The sequence below is a fragment of the Aphis gossypii genome, chromosome 2 (assembly GCF_020184175.1).
Source record: "Aphis gossypii isolate Hap1 chromosome 2, ASM2018417v2, whole genome shotgun sequence".
Classification (NCBI taxonomy): domain Eukaryota; kingdom Metazoa; phylum Arthropoda; class Insecta; order Hemiptera; family Aphididae; genus Aphis; species Aphis gossypii.
Window position 1 is genome coordinate 16,349,308 of NC_065531.1, and position 24,186 is coordinate 16,373,493.

A 24,186-nucleotide genomic window follows, 5' to 3' on the forward strand; every position below is an offset into this window, starting at 1 on the left:
AAAAATGGTTATTGTATAATAAATACTAAATCTGATATTACTTATAAATTAAGAACTTTTATCATAATATATTATGTAATATAAACACATTTTAATTACTGAGAAACATTTCGTTTGAACTTTGAATAAGTATATCATATTGTTTTTCAAAAATTATCCACTAAATAGTAGGGTTCTCATATTTTGAAAAGTAGAGGTGTGTTGTGTGTATAACCACAAGACATACCTTAAGTAGTATAAAAAATCTTAAAAATTTAAAAATATGGTCTTATTGGTCTTGAAATATATTTAAAATTTTCAAAAATCAGAATTTGAATAAATTAATTACTAAATTAAAAAATGTAGATGTGCATACTCGGTGAATCATCCTGTATGGTATATATACATATTATGAAGGTTTTGTCGAGACGAACATATTATGTACAGAAATTATAGCAGTTGGCCGGATAACAGTAATTATTATTATTATTATCATCACACACGGTCTGCGTTACAAAGGGTCCCCCGCAAGGTGGGTTGCCACTAAAATAATGTATGATTATTACTGAGCCGGCAGCACGCTTGTATTACGAGACGTCGTTATTATTATATTAATACTTACCTGTGAACATCATGTGACTATCCCGTCCGCATACCGAATAATTATTAAAGTTAAATCCTAGTACTCGTACGATATACTCAGTATAGAAAACGTGAGAGATTGACACGATGTGCGATTAGATGACAAGCGTGAAAACATCAACACGTATTACAAATATATACTGCCAGACGATTATTATTTCGAGTACATGACACATGATGTATATTATATATATATATATATATATATATATAGAACAGAATATTTTTCTTACATTTTTTTTTACAATATGGGACTTATTTTTTTTATTTTTTTTTTTTGTGTCGTGTTGACATTTTGAATTTAGACGATATAAGAAAAGTGATGACCGGTAGGGTCAATCTCCAATTTGTTGTACAGAAATCTGCTCATCCAAACTTCAACTAAAACTTTTAGTTTCAATATAAAATTATTATTTAAAATTAGATTTTTTTTTTTAAAAGTGTAGTAATACAATCTTATAGATTCTTTCGATTATTTAAAATCAATTAGTAATATATTCTGCTCGACCAATATAATTCATAACATATACATAATACATATAAATAATATAAATACGAAAAAATTAACTACGAGTTTTCTTAATTATAAAGTGTATTATACTGATCTGTAAACAAATAAAAGCAATACAAATATCGAATTCGTCGTTTTGAACACTCGTTGAAGAAACTCAATGACTTAAGTTAGAAAAAAAATAAACAAACGTTTAAACTGATTTAAAAATGAAAAACTAACTGAGCGTTTTTTCTCTACCATTAGTTAAGTGAAATTTGATTACACATTTTAAAAAAAACATGATCGTTTTAAACGTTGAGATGCGAGACTTATCTTCTCCGTGAATCATTCGGCTCGTCTTCTGAAGTGCGCTCGCACACCTATATATTATAATAAGATAATAAATACATATACTGTTTTTTAATTAAATCAAGATAGATGTAATATGATATTATTGTTCGGGTGGATTATTCAAATTATACACTTAATAACTTATCACTTTCTAGGCTTCGACGTTGTTATTTTCTGAAACCCTATCATTGTTGGGTATCTGAAAAATTAAATGAACTTTAATGAAAAATGCGAACATATTGATTTTCAAACTTAAAAACTTTTTGTCGATAGCTAGTATAAGTATTGTCATATAGTTTTCAAGAAAGTTTTTTTAATGGGTTCTTTTGAATTTTCAAAGTATTTTCAGTTATAAAATATAATTATATATTATGTATATATATTAGGATATCTATTAATAAGTATATAAAAATCGTAAGACTTGCCACTTAATAGTATTCGAGTTTAACAATCTGTGTTTCAATACTTATTTACGGTATGTACGTCATATCGTCATATAAAGTATATATTATAATAAAACGTTGTTGTAATTTAACTATTTTAACTCCAAAGCAATTAACATGACCGAAGTGTATTATTATTAAAATCAATTTAGTTTATTTTACCAGGTCCCAGGTGCTTAAGTATAAATTGATGGGAATGGATTACGCGAAAAGTAATTTTTCATTGAAATAAGAACATCCGGCGTTTGGACTTTCTTTTCAATTAAATCCAAAATCCATTTAAGTCCCTTGTCTATCTAATACCGTATGATAGATATTAAAACATTGGTTGTTGTTATACAAGACTGATGGGTTATTGTTATCCTTATTCCTTAATACCAAAGTAAAAGAGTACTAATATTTTCCGTTAAATACAATCTGACATTCGATATTTAACAAGAAAACTGAGTTTTTATACAAACCGGTACAAAAAATGTAACTCTTGTCGATTTTATGTGTATAATATTATTATTGGGTGTTTGTTATTCTTAAATACAATCTAAACAATGAAATAAACAAAATACTTATTAATACTGTACATTGTTCAGTGTATACAAACTATAATAATCAATAGTATAATTTGTACCATAATATGGCTAAATTAATTAAAATAATTATTAGTTTTCTTGGTAAGTATATAGTAAACAAAATATTATATTGCTATTATGATGAATTTTTACAATATTAAATATTTAAATGAGATTATTTCTTAATTATTTTTTTGTAGATAGCATGTTGATCAATTTTTCATGAAATATAGCCTATAGATATAAACACTTCATTTTTATCGAACGATTTACACTTCAACTTAAAAATATTTTATTTTGTAGTTTTTAATTTATACATAACTTGTGAACTAAAAATATAAGTAAACACTATACAGTTTAATATTTAGAATTAATATCTATAAAAAATGTAAACATTAAAAACCGCAATTAATTTTTAGTTTACTGGGGTCTCAGTAGGGAAAAGTTACTGCAGTGGTTAGTATTGCAGCAATAGTTACACAAATGACCACGATATGGCACAATTCAAAAGTAATTTCACACTGCCATCATTCCATACGTTCATAAATGGGTTATCCGATTTCCAACGAATAGTTTGAACCCACACTAATGACAGTCTATTTCGGCGATTCCTCAACCTTTTTGAATCTATGACCCACTTTAATGTCACTAGGATTGTTTACAACCCTTTTGTTTATGCTAATTACACAAAACACTTACCAACTGTTTTAAATATTGGCAATCCCCAGGTTTAAAATCGCTGGACTCTAATCTGCTCATATCTCCTTATGAAACAAAGGTCATCGTTATACATATAGTAATATATTCATAAATAAATAAACTACATAATCACTCGTTTAACCCCCTAGTAATAAGTATCGACTAATAACTCAAATTAGAGAAGAAAAAAATTGTTATACAATTAATGAAAGGTAAATATTATAAAATTATACATAATATATCGATATTGATATACATTCATTAAAAAACATTGAAATCAATAGTAGTTTTTTGTAGGTACGTACATACTACATAATTAACTTAACTATTTGAAAATACTGAATTAAAAAACAACCAAATAATTACAATTTTATTAAATTCATCTAAATCGTATAGCTTTTTGTTGCCAATGATATATATCATATAATATATACAATTTATGCTTAAGATTCATTTTATGAATATATTATTTATATATTTGTGTGTGTGTGTGTGTGTGTGTAAAAGAGAAAATCAATTTCGTGAGTAACGCATTACACAGCGGACTTCTTTTGTTTTATTTTTTGTTGTCACTGATATAGAACCCTATACTAGATACATTTTTACACTGTCAACCTACGCTATATTTGTCCATCATCTTGAATCCCTAAGGTCTAATATACCAAACACTGTGGACGAAGTATCTATTCGTATACTACCTATTTTACCAACCACAAACTACATCGAACTACGTAGACAATATCAGTGATATGGGTAGAAAACTGTTAGCATTTACTCTTTATTGTTTATATGCTCTCTTTCTCATTCTCAATCTCTCTCTTAGGGCACATTTAACAACTAGAAAAGCTAGTTTCAAAAAGTCGTTTTTATACCCCAAATATACCTGATGCACCATCTTAGTTTGTCATCGTTGAAAACGTTCCTTCACACACTGGTCACCTTCTCCTGATCATTTGTATTAATTAAATCACTTAAAACTGTAGATTAAACTAATTTTTCTAAAATAAATCGTATACATTATATTATTTCATAGAATATAACTAGTTGTTGTTAGCACTATGAACTTATTAACTCTTATAAATATAAATTTCAACGTATGGTACATTGGTACAACGATGTGAATAGAATCGTGGTATAATTACCTTTAAACTAATCTAAATATTTTTTTTTAATTTCGTAGTGTATTACAAATAATAATAAATTCAATTATGAAAAGACTTAACTTGCTAAAAATAACAACTACAAATATGTATAAATTGAATAAATGTATAAATACAAATACAACTTTTTGAATTATGACTTAGTAACTAAAATCGTTATTTTTTGTTTAATAATTATATTTAATTTTGTCAAAATATAATCTTGAAATTTTTTTAAAAAAATACACACCTACAACATCACATTGTAAAACTAATTCATTAATCAATCCCTTCAGAATCTATAAAAGCGAAAATCTGTTGTCGGATAGGACAGGGAAAATCTTCTGCAAACAATGGAAGATAACCGTGTTATATTTTACTAATTATTATCAATTATTGTTCTATAAAATTAAATATGATGGCTGACCTATATAACAATTGAAAACGATTCTGAGTGGTGCTCAAAATTAATCCAAAAATGATCAAGGTCTTGTTGAAAATTTAACTTTTCCTTACAATATTTCAAATTAATATAATACAAACCACAAAAATAATATTATTGTATTTATCATAATTATTAATATTAAATAATATTTATTTGACTTAAAATATATTCATTTCCAATATTGTAAGAAAAGATTAAGTTTATATTTATTAATATTATAAGTTGACACGTTACATTATACTTATTCTCCAAAGCTCAACAACCACTAATATCATTAAGAATTCTTATTATTCTGGCAGCTTTTTTGATCATATAAGATTCTGATTATAAAAAATATGTTGATTGTTAGATGATTCTTGGAAAATTATAAAAAAATACAATTTATCAACAATAAGACAATTAAAAAAAAAATGGAATTGACCAACACTCACACACACCTATCAATTTTTCTAAAATTCATAAACGCGTTTAAAGTTTTGAGACATATGCAAAATATTGAAATATTGAAACATTATACTATTATCCCACTATGTTTTATTCGAAGATGTAAGGTTTTATTTCAGTTTTTATGTAGAGCAATAAAACGGAACTATGGTTCATTTTTTTATACTCGAATACGTTGGAACATCATTTATCATGAGTATTCTGTAATGATAACATTTTTTTATGTAATTATGTATATTACTTAACAATCAATCGTGAAAGAAATTTCTATGGCAACATATTATTTTTATGGTAATTTGTTCTATTACAGCACTAGAGAATATTTTAAATAGAATACATTTTCAGAAAAAATAACTTTCATGAGTATTCTTTTAATAATATATTCTCATTCCATTAATTCGATTCAAAATCAATAGTTATTCTTATATTATAGAGTATTATGATATTATAATAATATAATATCATTTATGACTTATCGAAGTTAACTATTTTTAATCAGTTATTGTATTCTAATGTGTGCATAATGTTTATCCTATATATATGTTACATGGATACAAATACAAATAAAATCATATTATAGTAGGTACTCGTAAAATTATACAAGCAAATATAATGAACGGGATTTAGACATTTAATGATATTGAATTTAATAAAACCAGATTGTTATATATTTATAAATAATAAATTAAATATGCATCAGTTAAGGATAATAAATACGATTCGATTAAAATTTAAAACTATAAATGAATGTTTCGCGTTCTATATATTGTATGTTATAGCCTGTATGAATGATTTATTTTAAGTTAGTGCTAATTGAATTTGTATTATATTGTTTCGTATTCAAGAGATATTATGATAGTTAAATATTACTAATTTACTAATTTATATGTAGTAAGAAAAATACAATTTTTAAGACTGGGTACTATAATACGTGTGGTCAATGTGAAAAAAAATTAGATATGCTTTAAAAAAAAAAATATGTGTTATTATTATTATACACAGGGTGAAATATATATTTTGTGACCTCGTTAGGATTCGCCCGACTGAAATGTTATAGATACCTATATTATACAGTATGACCCATAAGTCCCGTACCACCCTTAATATCTCCATGGAAAATCAATATATTTAAACATGGTTTTTTTACAATACTAAGTATGAAAATTTTGATTGAATGGCATAAAATTCAATTTTTTTTAAAAAAAAATTCAAAAATTCAAAAAAAAATTGTTTATGCATTTAAGAATTTTCAATTTTTAAGATAGCCATTTTGTTGAACATATTTTTTAAAACAGTTCAAAAAAAAAAAAATATTAAAAATGAATGAAAATTGACCAAGTTAGAGCAAGTTATATTTTTGAATAATTGTAATAAAAAAATCAATTATTTCACATTCATCTATACCACATATTCTACTTAAACTTCAAATTTTAAAACTTATACATTAGTATTCTAATATTTTATGAAATTTAATAATTTGATAATTTAGTTATCCATTTACTTAAATTGAGTATCATCATTTTTTAAGAAACTCAAATATTTTTATTTATTTTGTTTTGAATTTTTACAAACCAAAAATCTATGTTTTAACTCTCTAATATATATTAATGAATAATAGCATGTGATTATTTTCCTATTTTATATTATAGAAATATTAATTACAAAATAATTTATTAACATGTCTAAAATTCCCTATTTATACAAACATGAACAATTTAAGCATAAAAATTAATAAATTATACAAACAAGACAATAATATTAGAATCATCTTAAATCAAAAAATAAAAATACATTTTACACATACGTACCTAAAGATTATAGCTGATACTTATTAATTGGTGGTAATTAAAAAAAGTAACAATGTTTTAACTGATAACTTCTTTGACATTGACAAAGGTACAATATAACTAAACTTAATAGTTAATAATTAATATTCATATTCGAATCTAATGTGCAGATTAATTATATCGTTGTTAAAATAGCATCAAAAATGTTAAAATTTGTATGATTCGGTAAATTAGTTTCCGAAAAAAACCATTCAAAAATGTTATTTAAACATTTATAAAAAAATGTACATTATACACCCTTTTGTAGTATCATTAAATTAAAATTTTAATAACTGCATAAATATGTAACTACTACCTACTTTACTAAATGTCTAAAAAATTGTCTTGGAATCTAATTATTAAACCATAATTAATATTATAATTCAAATTTAAGAAAAAAAAATTAATATTGTAATTTTTAATATACTTTTTACATTTACTCAATATTATTATAATTAGACTGTATTTCCGTTTATATTATATTTAATTTTACCTTCTTTTTGATGAAATAACTGAATTATCAATTAAGTATTCCACTTTTGTAGATTTCAAAGCGAATCGATAGTTTTACTGTTTTACACCATCTTTTTTTATCTTTTTTTGAGCGAAAAAAAAATAATTAAAAAATTGAAAATAATAAAAAATAAAATGTATTACAAGATTCTTGATAAAAATATGTAGTTTTAACAATTAAAAATACTGAAAATACATAGTCAGAACGCTTTTGTAAGTGGTTAAAGTTCAGTTTCCGATAAAATCACTAAAATTTTAAAATTGTCTGAGTTAAAAAATCATCTAATTTTCAATTTTTATCGTTAACTTGAAAATATATTGGAAGATCCTTCATAAGCTGATCTTATAATCCACCATAAAAAAAAATGAGCAACATCTTTGATTTTTTTCTTTTTAGTATATATGACTTTGTAAGATTTTGTTGTTAAATACATTAATATATAATTATAAAGAATAATACAAAGAAATAAAATACTACAAGACTCTATTCTACCAAAAATCGTTGTTTTTTAACAATCGTAATTAATGAAAAAAAATCATTTACGAGTATATCCAATATTTACTACAATATATTGATTAAACGAGCCAATTTGTGTAGCGTTAGATCTTTATAAACAAAGGCAGATGCCTTTACTCATTTTTTTCATGCACGGCGGTGTGTTACCGGTGCTGACTAAAGCACGGCCAATGTAAACATTTAGAGGAGAAAGTCATGTTTAATGCATGGAGAAATTGTATAATATATTCTAAAGCTGATGTGTAAAAGAAGATCTATACTTTGAATTCCTAAGTATGTAAAAAAATCAGGAAGACAGCGTGTATTATTCTAACAATAGAAATCACAGATAAGATGAAATTGACGAGGAAATAAAACTATACTGTCGCTACATAAAAAAAAAAAACACAAACAGGAATATGTTTACTTCGTTTCCGCACCTTCATTATACATTTAACTAAAATAACAAATGTATATTCTTGAAAATCGAAATAAATAAAGTGTATTATTAATTATTATTTTAATAATGACGTAGGTAATATTAGTTATATGATTAAATGTCTTATTTACCGAGCAATAATTTGTGAGTAGCGACGTTACTTTTAGACATTCTTATGTCTTAAAGTAATTATTAAAAAGATCGCGTAACCAATTAAATTTTGGACTACAGTAATTAAAAAAAAGATTTAGAAAAAGATTTGAGATGAATGTATTTTGATAATTATAAAAGTGTAAGTGTAAATGTTTTATAGTGCAGTATAACGTGTATTAGGAAGAATTATAATTTTGTGATCCAAGATTGTATTAAACAAGTTTTTAAACTTTTTTTTATCGTTTGGGCCATTTAAATAAATCACTGCCAATCTATAAATTTCTAATATATTATGATCATATTATATACTTAGATATACGTATATTAAACATGTATACGATCGATTGATAGTAAGAAATGAGTAATACACAATATATATATATATTTTTTTTTGATTTACTTACAATTTAATTTTATATGTTTTATCCACAATCAATATACTATTGTTCGTTATTGATTTTTCGTTATGCATAGTGCATAAGATATGCATATATGTATTCAAGTATTTCATATGTAGAAAATTTTGATTTGCACACGCACACAAATCAACTGAAAATGACATCAATGATTGACTAGATGGAAAAGAATTTATAGAAGATTGGATAGCCTGGAGGACTCTGTTTTTGGCAAATTGCATTTTCCAACTGACTTGGCTAGAACTGTTGGCGTTAACACTATCAAATATATTACGGTTGAACGAGTCAAATGTGACGGATGATCATGGGTCCGAAAACATGTAGTATAACCTTATCAATGTGCACAGTACTGGAAAATGCGTCTTATTCATTTTGACGATTTTTTTTTGTTTCTAGACCTTTCCAGTGTACCAGAGTCAAGTACTTTTAACACAAAAGAACCTTGTACAAATAAATCGTATTTCCGCGACCTTTTACTAGGTACCCAAAGTAATCACAAACGAGAAAAAGTAATAAACATTTTTCTTGACAGTCCCAAATGTTTAAATATTTATTATTAAGAAACAAATTTTTTCGAAATATTATTTATACAGCTAAGTATAATATTCAACATTATTTATTATGGGTAAATGGGTATCATGATTATATTATACTAACAATGATTAACATTTTTCGAAAAATGTATTTGCTCAGATACTCTCGTTATAATAAACGTATAAGTATATGTAATTGTTAACTAGCTAAGTATAATAGATAACCCAAACTAATAAAAAAATTACTTTAATTAATTTTTACATTTAGTATTAACTACTGTCAGTCTTAAAAAAAGTAGTTAATTTTATTGGTTCAATGATAGTGGGTTTTTTTTTGTGAAAATTGTACATTTTATTTTTTAATACATGAATCCTTAATCCGTATAATTTATTTTATATAATAAACAATGATAAACTATAAACATTTCAACACACATACACAATAATAGATGTGTATAAATGTGTATAGTGTATTTAAGAAAAAGAGGAACATTTAGGCATTTTATTTTAGTACAGAAAAATACTTAAATAATTTTAAGCCATACAAGTATATTCTTTGATATTTCCATTTAATTCACGAAATCATCATACTAAATCCTATAAGATCGTCGGTTGAGAATCACTAGCACTGACATAGACAATAAAATCATTCAAAATCCAATTAGTTGACCACCGTTATTTTTTAATTATACATTTGTATTGAATACTGACACTATTCAGGCAAAATCTTACTAATTATTGATAATAGACTGTAATTTTTTTAATGTTTTTATAGTTTGTAATTATTACTGCTAGGATGGTACATTTTTTTATATTAATAAAATAAAATAAACCAAATGTACAATACCACTCTGCTGTGGGTGTCGAATGGGTTACTTTAACGGAAGTGTTAAATTTGAATTCAATGATGTATCATTGTATAAAAAAAACGATTGTAAACGGAGAATAGGTCCGACAAACTAATCTACATCACTAAGTGTATTTCATAATTTATATATATTATATTAATATATTGCTATTAAATAAATCTAAAAAAAATAAATTTAAAGTATCTATAAATAATTCAAAAAAGTCAAAATATTTTGAAAATTATTTTTATTTAACATAAAAATGTTGATAAAAAATTCTACAATTTTTTTTTTTATAAAACCAAAATAAAAAAACTATAAATGAAAAATGTTATCAAAATTCTAGCTTACAAAATGTTATAATAATGTTGCTACAAAAAGTACATATTATAGAGAATTATTATAATAATAATATAATATTATGTATAGATCAGAACATTATTTAATAATATATAATATATTTAATGATTTTAATATTTTAATTATTGAAATACTTTTTATAATATTAAAATGTTAAAAAAAAACATAACTACCTTTGATACCATTTGTAATAAGCCTAACTCAGCCAGCTCTTTAAAAAATATCAAATACGCTACTAGCTAATTAGGCTGAATTCTCAAACGGCGTACGATATAATATACACTCATCTTAACTATATACATATAAGTGTAATACATGAAAGTATCTATACAAATGTTACACTTTTAACTTGCTGAAGAGACTATTCAGTGTTACAGTACTTTATTGGTACGATTCGTCATATTTATGAAAAGTTGAATATTTCTGGATCAGTGAAATTAAAAATGTATTTTTAAAGTTATTAGAAACAGAGCCTAAACTAAATATTTAAGTAATCGTTATTTTAAGTATAGTATTTTATTTACAAAAAAAAATACATACGAGGTAACAAAAGTTATTTTAATATAATAAGTTTAAAGTTAATAAAGGTAAATACATATTTTCTGAAAGTTGTAAAGTATTTTTAATTACCTTTTATAAAACATCATAAAATAAATATTGAGAAGATTTTGGTTTACAAATAATTGTTTTTAAAATTATATTTTTTCTTTAAAAAAAGAATAATTCAATAAACTGAAACATACTAAAAAATAAAAAAATATAAGTAAGTTTTGTATAAAACAAGTATTGCAAATAAAAATACTCGTTCAGCATCACATAACATTTAACGGTACAAAAAGCATGTTTTACTATAATACTACAACAGTAGTTTATAATACTTGAAAAGTATACAAATTTCGTTTGAACTACTAAAACATAAATAATAAATAGTATACAATGCGATTTTAAATCAAGTTTTTGTTTTTATTATTCAAATTGAAACAAAAATATTTTCATTTATTTAACATTCTCGAGAAATTAATGTAAAAGTAAATGAATCGTAATAAATAATAATGAAAAACAAAACCAAAGTTTTTATTAAGTTATTTCTTTAAACTACATTATTTCAGTTTATCTATAGTAGAATAGAAAAAAAAAATAAGACAATAATGAGTGGTTCATATAATATGTATAGCGTTTTAAATATTTATAAAACTATTTCCAATTGCTTTAATTCGTTTGAGAGTAAATATGTAGTAATATTTTTAATCCCTAAACTTATTCTATACATTTTCAGCTATAATATGTTTACCTACCTAATGAAATTTTTTTGGTTACCATCGATATACTCGTAATATTATCGATATTGATATAATATTGGTAATAACAATATATTAATATCATGTAATCGTCATATTAAATACCCATTATTTGAAAAGTGATAAAATACACCCCACAATATAAATAAACACTAATTATAATAAATGTTACAAATAACAATACACACATAGGTATACATTTTTATATGCCTCCATCTAAATCAAAAAAAAATGTTTTGAGTTGAAACAGTTACCTCTACATATTTTTCTCTGCGTAATATTGATATTTCTTTTTCTTTTTCAATTCATCGCTGTTGTAATATTCTCAATTTATTTAAAACAAGTAAGTATTAACCTACTCTTATATTCACACTGAAAGAGAAAAAATTATCATAATCATGCTACCATCATTTATTTCACAATAAAAACCGAACCAAAAACTACTCACCGCCCTTTTTTGTTGTTTAAATTTATGGAAACCTCAAGCATTGTTCTTGTTTTATATTTAGTGGAGTAATAATAATTCAGATTTCGTTCATATAATTTCGTCGCATAACTCTTTTATTACTCTATGATTATTATTGCACAAGAAATAAGTAAATTGTACAAACGCAATAATTGTTCTGTCTTCTACATAAAACCAAATAATAAGAAACCATAATACCGCTGTTTATTAAAAATATATGGTTGAATTTTATTTATGATAGATGATCAAAAATACTGAAGGTATACGGGTTTTATTTCGGTTATTGCATAATGTATAACTGATTATCAGTATTATCATTTCAGTTACGAAATATTTTTGTAAATATTTGTGCACAGTTATACGAATAAATTGTAACATATTTTGTTTATGATTATAAACTTTCATCATATGTCATGTGTACAGGATGAGCCACCGTATTTTTTGTTTGTCTGTACGTTATTGAAAAATGTTAATGGCCCCCATCTTATATTATAAAAGTTGATATAGATCGTATAATTCCAAATCAAAACGAAAAGTTTTGTTTTTCATTTATATAAATTACGAAACTTTTTATTTTCTGTTTTCAATCAATCACTATATGAGTTTATGGGGTGGTAAATAAAAATTCACCGAGAACCACTTAAGCCAAGACAGCGATTTTTTTTTTCATAACTTCGCTACCATTATTATTAGCAACGAAAGATTGGTTTTTCATCAAAGGAAATATTATCTTAAAAAAACAAATAAAAATTGATATTTTAACAATTTTTAAGAAAATTTAAATGATATGGTTAGTGTTTAAAATTTTCATGAAATATATAAGTATTTTTTTGTGAAATATTCTACTAAAATTTGGTTTTTATTATTATTTTTTTTAATTAGTTTAATTTTTACACATTTTTGTCTCTAGTATAGTTGTTTTCTTTAATATCATAAAAGTATTTACAATTTTCTATATTACCAAAAAACATACAAAAGTGTTTAATGATACAGTAGCATACAGAAATACAGAATTACATTATTTTAATAGCAATATATATTTATATACCTTTATACTTAAAAATAAGGCCGGGGCCACACATAGCGGTTAAGCCACAGCGGTTGAACCGCTATGTGCCTATGTGTGGCTCCGGCCTAATAGTTCTTTAATATAGAAATATGTCAACAACGGCAATAAATGTATCATTAATATCATAGATATTTCGGTAACAAAATAATTCAATGTTTGGTGAAATATTTAACATTATAGTGAAATATTTTAGACCTCAAACACTAGATATGTTTTTAGCAAAATAACCACTTTTCTTATTATTATGTTTTTACCATCAATAATAAAGTACGAGAGTATAATATATAGGGTCAATTTAACTTTTATATAGATTTATAATGTATAGTAGAAACAAATAGACAATAGGTAGAAAATAAATCAATATAAATTTTTTCGACTAAGACAGACAACCATTTATTATTGTGTAGTGTGTACCTACATATTATATTATTATTTTTTATAATATCATACACTATCCAGAATGGTTCGGCAAACATGCTCACCCAAAATGTTTTATTTAATAAATGAATTTATTCAAATTTTAATTTTTAAAATATTTGAATATATTTAAAAACCATATTTTCGAAATTTTGTTCGTCTTTGTTTTTTTTTTTTTTGTACTACTAAAACAAGTGTTTCGCGGTGATACGAACTTATTTTGTTAATGAACACCTCTTTTATACTGTATATCATTTAGTAAATCATTTTTTTAATAATTTTGATCTACTTAATTCAAAAATTTTCATTAATTAGAAATATCATTAAATTAATATAAATTACTAGACATTTTAAATTATCATACTACCCATATCACCCAAATCCAAATAAATAGCCTAAATAAAAAGAAAATACCTATTGTCTTTAATACGCAAGTTAATTACTCAAAACTACTTATTTGAATTTGAATTTGAATTTTAGTATGTCAATAGTTTGAGAAAAATTGTCCGCTAAATAATTCACAATTAAAAAGTGGTTATTTATTTAAAAAATAAAAATTTCGTATTTTCACATTATATGTCTTAATAGTAGCACAAAAAGTATCGTGAATTTGAAAATGGGGCGTTTAAGTATATTAGAAATTAGATTTTAAATAACTCACCAATTATTGGAGAAAAAAGGGTAAGCTTGGTGAATATTATTCTGGTTATACATTATTATTACTTTTAATATAATATAAATTTAATATACAGTATACGCATAGTGGCCCAATGTCCATTCAGTATATTTATATCAGTAAAATATAATTGAATTCAACGAAAAATAAAGGGTTAACATTAGCACATAATTCCCAGGCTTTTGGCTTAACCTGATCCACAAAAATAGGTTTATCACTCACTTTTCTTTTAAAAATATTAACCGGAACCTTTTTTTTTTTTTAATACACGCTTGAAATTTATAATAATATACTGCTCACCGGGGGATGAGCCGTAACTCCTAAAACAAAAATCTCTCGGCGGGCAACGGTAACCATTATATAATATTTAACACTACAAGCGCTACAGCACTATTACTAAATACAAAAATATCTATTGGTTCGTTCATTCGAAGTAAGTCATAATAACATAAAACGCGGTTTATTTGCGACCGTTGAGTACCTACACGAAATTCCGATAAAAAATTTTCCACCGTCCACGATCATAGAAATCGTAAATGCATTTAATTAATCAGGCGTCATGGGTTTTATTAGTGTACTTACAGTCTACACGTCTAGTGACTATAATATAATAAATAATTATAGTTACGCATTATAAAGTTTTTCATCGTCGAGTTGCGCCCGCATAAATGTTGTAGGTATACGCGTAACCTGCAGGGATGGACCAATACCACTTTTTACGGATATTATGCTTGACAATAATATTTTTCAATTTTTAGCCAACACCGTGGGCCGATATTACAATAAAACTGATCCCACAAACCGATATCCATGAAATGATACGATATAAATGACTGTATTATATATTTATTCGTGGTTATTTTGTGATATTATTGTACAGTGGTAAATTTGTTTTTTTACGATAGGTACCTACTTGATAAAATATCGGTTACAAAAAAACCTAACTGAACCGATAAAACCGATACTACCGATATCGAATATCAGTCTTAAAGTATCTTCCCATCTCGACGTGTAACTTTATCGAGTATAAAAATATTAACATCTGTATATAGGACCATCTGTAATACGTACGCATTGAATATTGATACTGCACAATTAATACACATTAATGAATTCCTCCGTATCGTGTATTATTAAACCTACGTAGGTTTTATGGGTCTGACATATTAAGTTACTCGAATTTAATTGTTAATTATTATCTAACGTAGGGAATCGTAAAAGTCCTTCTTATTGATTGCTATCACATATATACATAATATATACAAAGGTAGTAATTAACGTTTATGAAACCAGAATATGGTATAGACGGTTTGAATAATATTTGATGAATGTGTATATTATATTACGAGGTATACGCCGCCGGCGAGCAGCCTATCCTACCTGATCGCCGCAATACAATTAGTAATATTACTGTTGAGTAGTAATTTACCAATTTTCGTCATTAAAACAATTGATCGACAAAACCTCAACCGAATCATCAATAACTTATAATAATAAAATAATATGTGAATATTGCGATCGCGGTATCTTCTGATATAGGTAATATGTATCTATATTTGATAATAATCTAATATATTCTGGATAAACTCTTAATTATAACAATTCAATAGTATACATAATACATTACGAATGATTTATTATTTGTGATTATATATCGAAATTGAAGAGTATTTTAATACAATATTTATACCATAATTTCAAATTTTGTTATAAGGGGAAAAATAAAGTATCAAAACGAAACGTCCATTATACTCGTCCGATGTCTAATCCGCTTTAACTAGAAATAATATAATATTATTTTTATAGTAATCGATCTACGTCAAAAAAAAAAAGTACTGATATATATTTTATATCTCTTACTCTAGTGTAAGGTATTATAAACCCGCTATAATCTCTTGGAGTAAAAGAAAACGCCAGCTGAAGATTTATTAATCAATTTTGACGCAAATACTGGCGAGCGCGTCCTAACATTTAAGGCTTTTATTAAAGCAATGTAAGCATTATCTATGAATTATACAATAGATAACATTAAACTGTTGTGTAATCTATAATATTTTGACCGGACGTAATAAAAAAAAAAATTGTATTCGAAGTAGGTACTATTTGAACGGCTTCTTGAAAGTTTAATGACATAACGCGTTGCAACATTGTGTCTTGTATATATCACTTTTAATATTATATATATATAGTTGGCAATAAGTTTTTTAGGCTGACGTACATAATTAATTTTTTTTTTTTTAACGAATGAATGATTATATCCGACAGTATACTAAAAGCAATTAATAATTTATATGTATAACATTTTAATCTCTTGTTTATTAATGAACAAGATACGCAACTTCTGTTTGTCTTTTGCTTGTCATCACTTGTACATATTATTATTACAATATTAACGTTGGCTTTCTTCGCCCTCCGACAACGTTTAAAATAATATGTCGTTATAGAAACATTGAAACAAGGAACGGACAAAAATCTATTACCGCCGGCAAACTGCGCGCTGAGGTGCATAAATATTATCATAGGTTTAAACTACGGAGTAAGTAAAAGGTTTCGTGTTTATCGCCTATATGTATCCTTAACCAAACAGAACTGAGTGAAAACCTACACAGTATATTAGATTTTATTATTCACCCCTTTGTACGGCGTACGAGTATTCTTTTTTTCTAGAAGTCGATTTCCTTTCAGACAGTTTTCGTCTTGGAGAAAAATAAAGTTAATTAAAATCACCACCAAATTTCACCTTTATATCGCCGAGATCTCATTGATTCACATTTTCGACAAAGCCCGGTAAAATGAAAATAATATATTAGTATAAATTAGTAGGTTTAATGAATAAAATTACTTCTTTATATATTTAGTTACTTCAGTTGTTCCAAATAACATAAAATATTTCGACAATATATTCATCAACTAATAGACGGAAAATAAGGAGAAACGGTATAGGTATTAATATTATAAGTACCTATATAAATTACATAGCAGCTAAACATGCTACTGTCTAATAGTATATGTCATGAAACGTTTAAGCCCTTGACCGGTCCATGATTAATATCAGTTGCATTCAATTATTTTTTGAAAAAAAAAATGTTTTACATGTATAGTTACAAGACTTAAAGTAGATTTACTCATTACTCACATTGTTCACTACAATACTGCAAAAAAATCTAATTTGTATTTGTATTGAATATTAGATTTATTATTTTAAATGTTATTTTTTAACGATCATCTTCAACCTAAATCTTATATTATTATGAAGCAAAATATTTTTATGAATATATTATTTATTTATTTATTTTTATTTACATTTTGAATTTATTATTAGCTGTATAATTTATGAAAATTTAAATATCAATATTTTAAAATATAATTTTGTGTTTTATAAACACGCTAAATAAGGGAAAGATTTTTAAAATGGAACACCTTAGGAAAATATAGTGTGATCACATTCATGCTTTCGTTGTTTATAGATAGGTACAATATAATAATTACCTATCACTTATATTTTAATTATTAATTATTAAAACGTAGAAATTGACCGAAACAATGAGTGTGGATTGTAAAAATAATTACCCCTTTGTATAATTTGTATAATACAAATCATTTAATCAGACACCCTTACGGTCATCTGGACAAATGCGAATGCGTTGACTTCAAATAGAATAGGTCAGACCGGTAGACGTATATACCTACGCAAAATGAATTGCGCTCAACTTGAAATTAACTCGGAGAAATCAGATCAACCGTTTTTCACTCTCCCACGACGGACCAATCGATAATCTGATATTTCTGACACTATAGTATATTGTTCTTTATAAATTACCTTCAAAATTGCAGTTATTTTTTACCAATCATTTCATTAAAATATTAAATAAACCTATTTATATACCATAGAAATACAATAATGGATATGGTTATAATTTTTTTTTTTTTGTAATCACGTTTGTAAATCATGGTAATTTGCATAAATTCACAACTGTTACTTTCTGCAATATTTGTAATATTTTATTGACTTTTGTTTCAATTAATAAATTAACATGACAAAAAATAAAACTAAGGATACATAAAATAATTAATAATCATCATGATACAATCGAAAAAATTGAAAAATTGAAGTTATATGTATAAAAAAGTTTTTTTAAAAAAATTGGTGCACCTAACGTAGAATGTAGATAGTAGATACTATAAATGCCACTTACTACTCAAATGATGAGAACTCAGTAGAATAATATTTAAACAATTGCAAATGAAGTCGATCAATAGTGGATCTAAATGAAGTAGTACTCTAATACCTAATGGTTTGTTATTCCTTTCTGAATTGCAACAAAATAATAAAATTGATGTTTTGTCCAAAACAGTTGTTGGGTAAATATTAAATATTCCCATTAACCTATTATTGTTTTCTGTTAATTTTTCTCATTTATTAAGAAAACTGCAGAAATTTTATTGGTTTTCGACTAGCTGAAAGTACTAACTGCATCAAGTCTCTTTCAAAAGCAATTCTCAAAAATAATATCAAAACATATTTTCCTTTCCAAAACATTATAACAAACACAATAATAAATATAATAATAAAAATATATATAATTGTACAACCAATGAAATTCACTATTTCTTTTCTGGATCTAGAAATATTGAACACCATGATGATTTAACAATCTGCTGAGAAGTGATATATATCAAAATATATAATATAGTATATAACTTATTGATAGTAAAATATACAGACAAAATAAAATCATATGTTTGAATTAAAAGTTATGTATTTGGTTTATATTTTCTGTGAAAATTTTCAATTTTTTTCAAGTACATTTTTGATTGACAATATCCAATAAACCATAGACACAAATAATACAATTATATGAAACAAAAATGTATGATTGAATTTAATTATGATATTCTTGATTTGTTTTTAATCTTGTTAGTTTTTTTAAAACTTTTTATGAAATTTCACTTATACACATTTTATAACTTCCTCGAAAATGTATTAACAATTCAGATTAATTTACAACAAAACAACAATGTAACTTATATTATAAATGTGTACACGTGTCAAAAAATTGTATTATTCGTTCATCCTAATTATCTTTGGACTTAAAATTCTTTTATGTACACTTTTTTTTTAAATCTTGACCATTTTAAGTTAAGCTGAGCTCTACTAAAAATAATAATACGATAATTTATCACAAAAGCTTTCAAGTTAAGAAATATATTCATTCAATCACTCAACGTCTTTAATACATTTTTGTTTTAAATCCCTGTGTTGTTTCATAAATAAATTTTCTTTTTAAGTTTATTTAATTTAAATATGAATATTTTAATTTAACAGAGTTTACAAAATAAAAACATACTACTTTTTTAAAAATTTAAAACTTTATATTAATCATTCTGCTAAAATATTTTTTAAAAAAAATACTTTCCAAAGGAAATAAGTCAAATATCAAAAGGCACATTCATAGTTTTTGAAATTCCTTACAAATATAATTATTAAAATAATGATATTTTTTCTATTAACACTTATTGAGGACTAAAAAGGATCTTGTAACAGCTCTATACCTATAGCACATTTTAGTTAGAAAATGGTATCAAAACAATATTCTTAAGACTCGTAAGAAGTCAGTTTTTTTATGTATATAATATATATATTATTATAATATTCTAGCTTTTAAATTTGTAATAATAATATATGGCACATAATAACATCATAACACCGCTGCAATATCTGACACCAAGAAAAGAAAAGCAATTGACATTTGTATTTTTCCTATGATGTTGTATAATTACTATACAATATGCATACATCACACAAGTGTTTAACTTTGCAATGTTCAAAATTCAAATTACAAATACTTACAAAAGTTCACTAACCATTACCGACCTCTTGGAAAGTATGGAAACCGCCATCTCTCGACTTTAAACTTTGACAAACCAAATAAATTTCATGCGAAATTGTTTTCCACGCCAACCATATTAACATGATATACCTACTTTATTAAATAATTAAATTGTTTTAATGGTGATGATTTGAAAAAATTGAAACCATAAGTATAAGAATTTATTAATACTATTTTACTCATTATAAAAAATATCGAAAAGATATTATATAAGCACATAATTTGAGTATAATTTTGTTTTGAAAAATATTTTTTCCGAGTACCTATACACTGCAGGCTACAAGTATTATTATTTTTATCTTACGAGTGTAACTTTTCAATCGTCATGTATTTTAAAACATTTTTATGCCTATATTATGTGGAAATTTCACTTAAAATAATCGTACGTAATACACAAGACAAAAATAAGTTATGATCATACGTGTTTAGTTTAAATTATAATATGCAGAATTGTGAAACACAAAATACATCGACAGTGGTTTTGTTTACGCTGTGTACGCGTAATAATAGACAGCGACACCAAAATAATATAATGACCGTCGTCGTATGGGGTTTGGCGGTATATAACAGTCAACCTTTGTCCCTCCAAATTATTTTTGTCATTAATCTAGTACTTATATAATAGTAGTGTGCTCGGTGCATTACGGATAAAATATTTTAATTATTTGTCGTAGAATTATTGTTACTTAATTTATTGTTGTTGTATAAACCTACTATTGTTTATAATTAATTTAATATTATCTGTTTTTCAGCCCCTTTCAACATACGGAACTTAAACGACGCCGTGTTCTCCAATCCGCTAGGGACAAAACAGTGTACAGTTTCAGGAGTGCTTTATAATCACAGTCAAAAGGTACAGTATGCGATTTTAACATTTTATTATGGCCGTAAATTAATTATAAGTAAGTATAACTGCGCGATGCCGCACAGCCGTTCGCCGGAAACCGTACGTAGAATGTACTATATTATTTTTGATTCGATGTGCGTACGAACTTAATAGTTTAAACTGAACTATATAATATATTATTGTACTTTATACTATTCGTTTTATACACACCTGCCACGGTGTATACCTTAGCGCAATTAATGATACAGCCGCTTTTTGCACACCTTTATGTATATATATATATATATATATAGATGGGTTTTATACATAAAACATCGTGTGTTGTTATGGCTTACACGTAAGGTATATAATATTATAATATATTATACAGCGGTACGTAAAGATACTGTATAAAACCTATACCCATAATATCATACATCAATGTTGAAATGGTATACAGATAATGTTTTACGAAAAAATAAATACTATAAGTATAGAGTATATATATTATGATGGTTTTTCGATGTTTTTCGTTCGATTTAATATTACCAAAACGGACGCATATAGCTCTAGTTTTCTAATCATTTCGGGTGAACTTTAAGTATATATATATATAGATATTGTTTTGAGGCGGCTAAAGTCTCCCAACCCTCTAACGGCTCTAAGGCTCTTATCGTGTTTGGTATATATAGATACGCCCGGCACTAAACTATGTTATAATACCGTTGACCGTTGCCAACCAGATCGAGGCTGTACCCTTGAACGACCGCAGGCATTCTGTAAATTCACAATTTCTAAATTGATTACCTACACACCGCGGTATTCGATAAATTCGATTTCCCACGACCCGTGTATTATATTCTTCATCTAATCAATTTCAAATTTTCTCCTCATGATTCCCGGACATCATACCTCATCTAAATTTATTCCACTAATTATACATACAAAACTAGAGTGTCGGACTATTACAAAATTACAATGATGACTGCTGGCTATAGCGATGCAGACACCCATCATCTTTGGCTTTACTATTTATCGATCGTCTATAAAGTTATTATATTATTATATGCGTGGTAAATTGTTTGCCGTCACTCCCCCTAACCAGCCAAAAATTGATCAAGTAATCAAAGGGCTTGGACTGCTGCAGAGATTAAACCATAATATTTACATACAGTACCTACGCAATATTACATTAATATTAAATAATTAAATTGCATATTATATACGAACGTAAATATGAATGTAATATTACGCTCAAACGCGATCACGAATTCAGAATTCAGTAAACAGAATGATTCTTTTTATTGAAAAATGCTCATCATTTTATTTCAATATCCATTTAAGCGGGATATGCCTGCACAACTCCACTCCGCTTATCTAAACTTTAAATACATATAACTCTAAATTCAAAACTCATTTACAACTCGTCCAAATTCCGGTTTTTAGATATCGAACTACTTCAATAAAAATTATTCACGTTGGTAATTGTAAAAATGTATAGGTTCCTGTTTAAATTTTCCAGGTAAAATGTATACGAGTAGGTAACACTCGTATTATACACAATAGATTTTAATCGCAATAGATCATCTTGAAAAACCAGGTTTATTCATTTAATTTTTTTACAATACGTATTCAATAAAAAAAAACTGTATGTTCAATGAATTTACAAGTATAATATACATATAATTTAACAATGATTGTATTTACGTTTAACAGATACTGTTTACCGACCACTGTAAAGCGTGCATTTGCATCGATGGTCAAATATTTTGTTATTGGCAATGCGACGACACAGTTCCTGCAGACACAATGGTCGAAGAGATCGACGACGAACCGCAATCGACGTCCACGATAAACAGTAATATATAACAATAGAAAGACATTTCAATGCGTGGGTGGTCTAAATGAATATATATATATACACAGTATTCATTCATACCTACACGTAAAACGGCTATATAAAATATGTAGGGTTCATGTCTGTTTTCGATTTAAAAAAAAAAAAAAAACTATTTACAAAACTATTATTGGATGACTATTCGACACTATAATTTATGACACACATATCTTTATACTTATATACCTATTTATCGTTTACCTTTAAAGATACAAATTCTACAATTCAATAGAGCTGAAAAAAATAACTGTAGTTTTTGTTTGTTCTTCATTTTTTAACATTCGCATTATAAAACACATGCTTAACCAACAACCATTATATCAGTTTATATTGCACTACAGTTTTCTTAAGATATTCTAAGGCCACAATTTGAAATTTGTTATTTTCTTTACTGTAAGCATTTTTTTCTTCGCCAATTATATTATTTTTCCGCATACTTTACACTCTTTTTGTTCATATTTTGTCTGTTTTCCTATAACTTTCAAACATTACTTATTACTTATTAGGTATAACTATAAATTTAATAAACTTTGAAAATCTTTACAAGTAACTTAATTCTTTTTACGAGCACTTTTAACACTATATACCAACTATACGTGGTAAATCGAGCTCAACGCGGAATCTTTTTCGTAATTCGCAGTGATTTATTATTGCTTTCAAATTGATATAAAATATAAGTATTATACAACACTACAGCATATGTGCACGGATTAGGTACATGGTGGCGAGCAAAGCGGTCTCCACATCCGTGTCCTGTCCGTCCTTTTTTTTATGTTTTTACCAAAGCTTTTGTGTGTACAGTTAAGGTATATAAATACAACAGCTTGACATTTGCAATATTTACGAGTTAAAACAATTCTA

General features: G+C 25.7%; 1 protein-coding gene across 1 annotated transcript in view; it reads left to right on the forward strand.

The window, feature by feature from the left end:
- LOC114125945 (uncharacterized) overlaps window positions 1–24,186 on the forward strand; it is a 56,322-nt gene that overhangs the window by 27,583 nt on the left and 4,553 nt on the right. Inside the window, exons 2-3 of the mRNA XM_027989781.2 lie at window positions 21,355–21,455; window positions 23,145–23,286. Coding sequence (XP_027845582.2) covers window positions 21,355–21,455; window positions 23,145–23,286 — 243 coding nt within the window. The remainder of the gene's footprint in view (window positions 1–21,354; window positions 21,456–23,144; window positions 23,287–24,186) is intronic.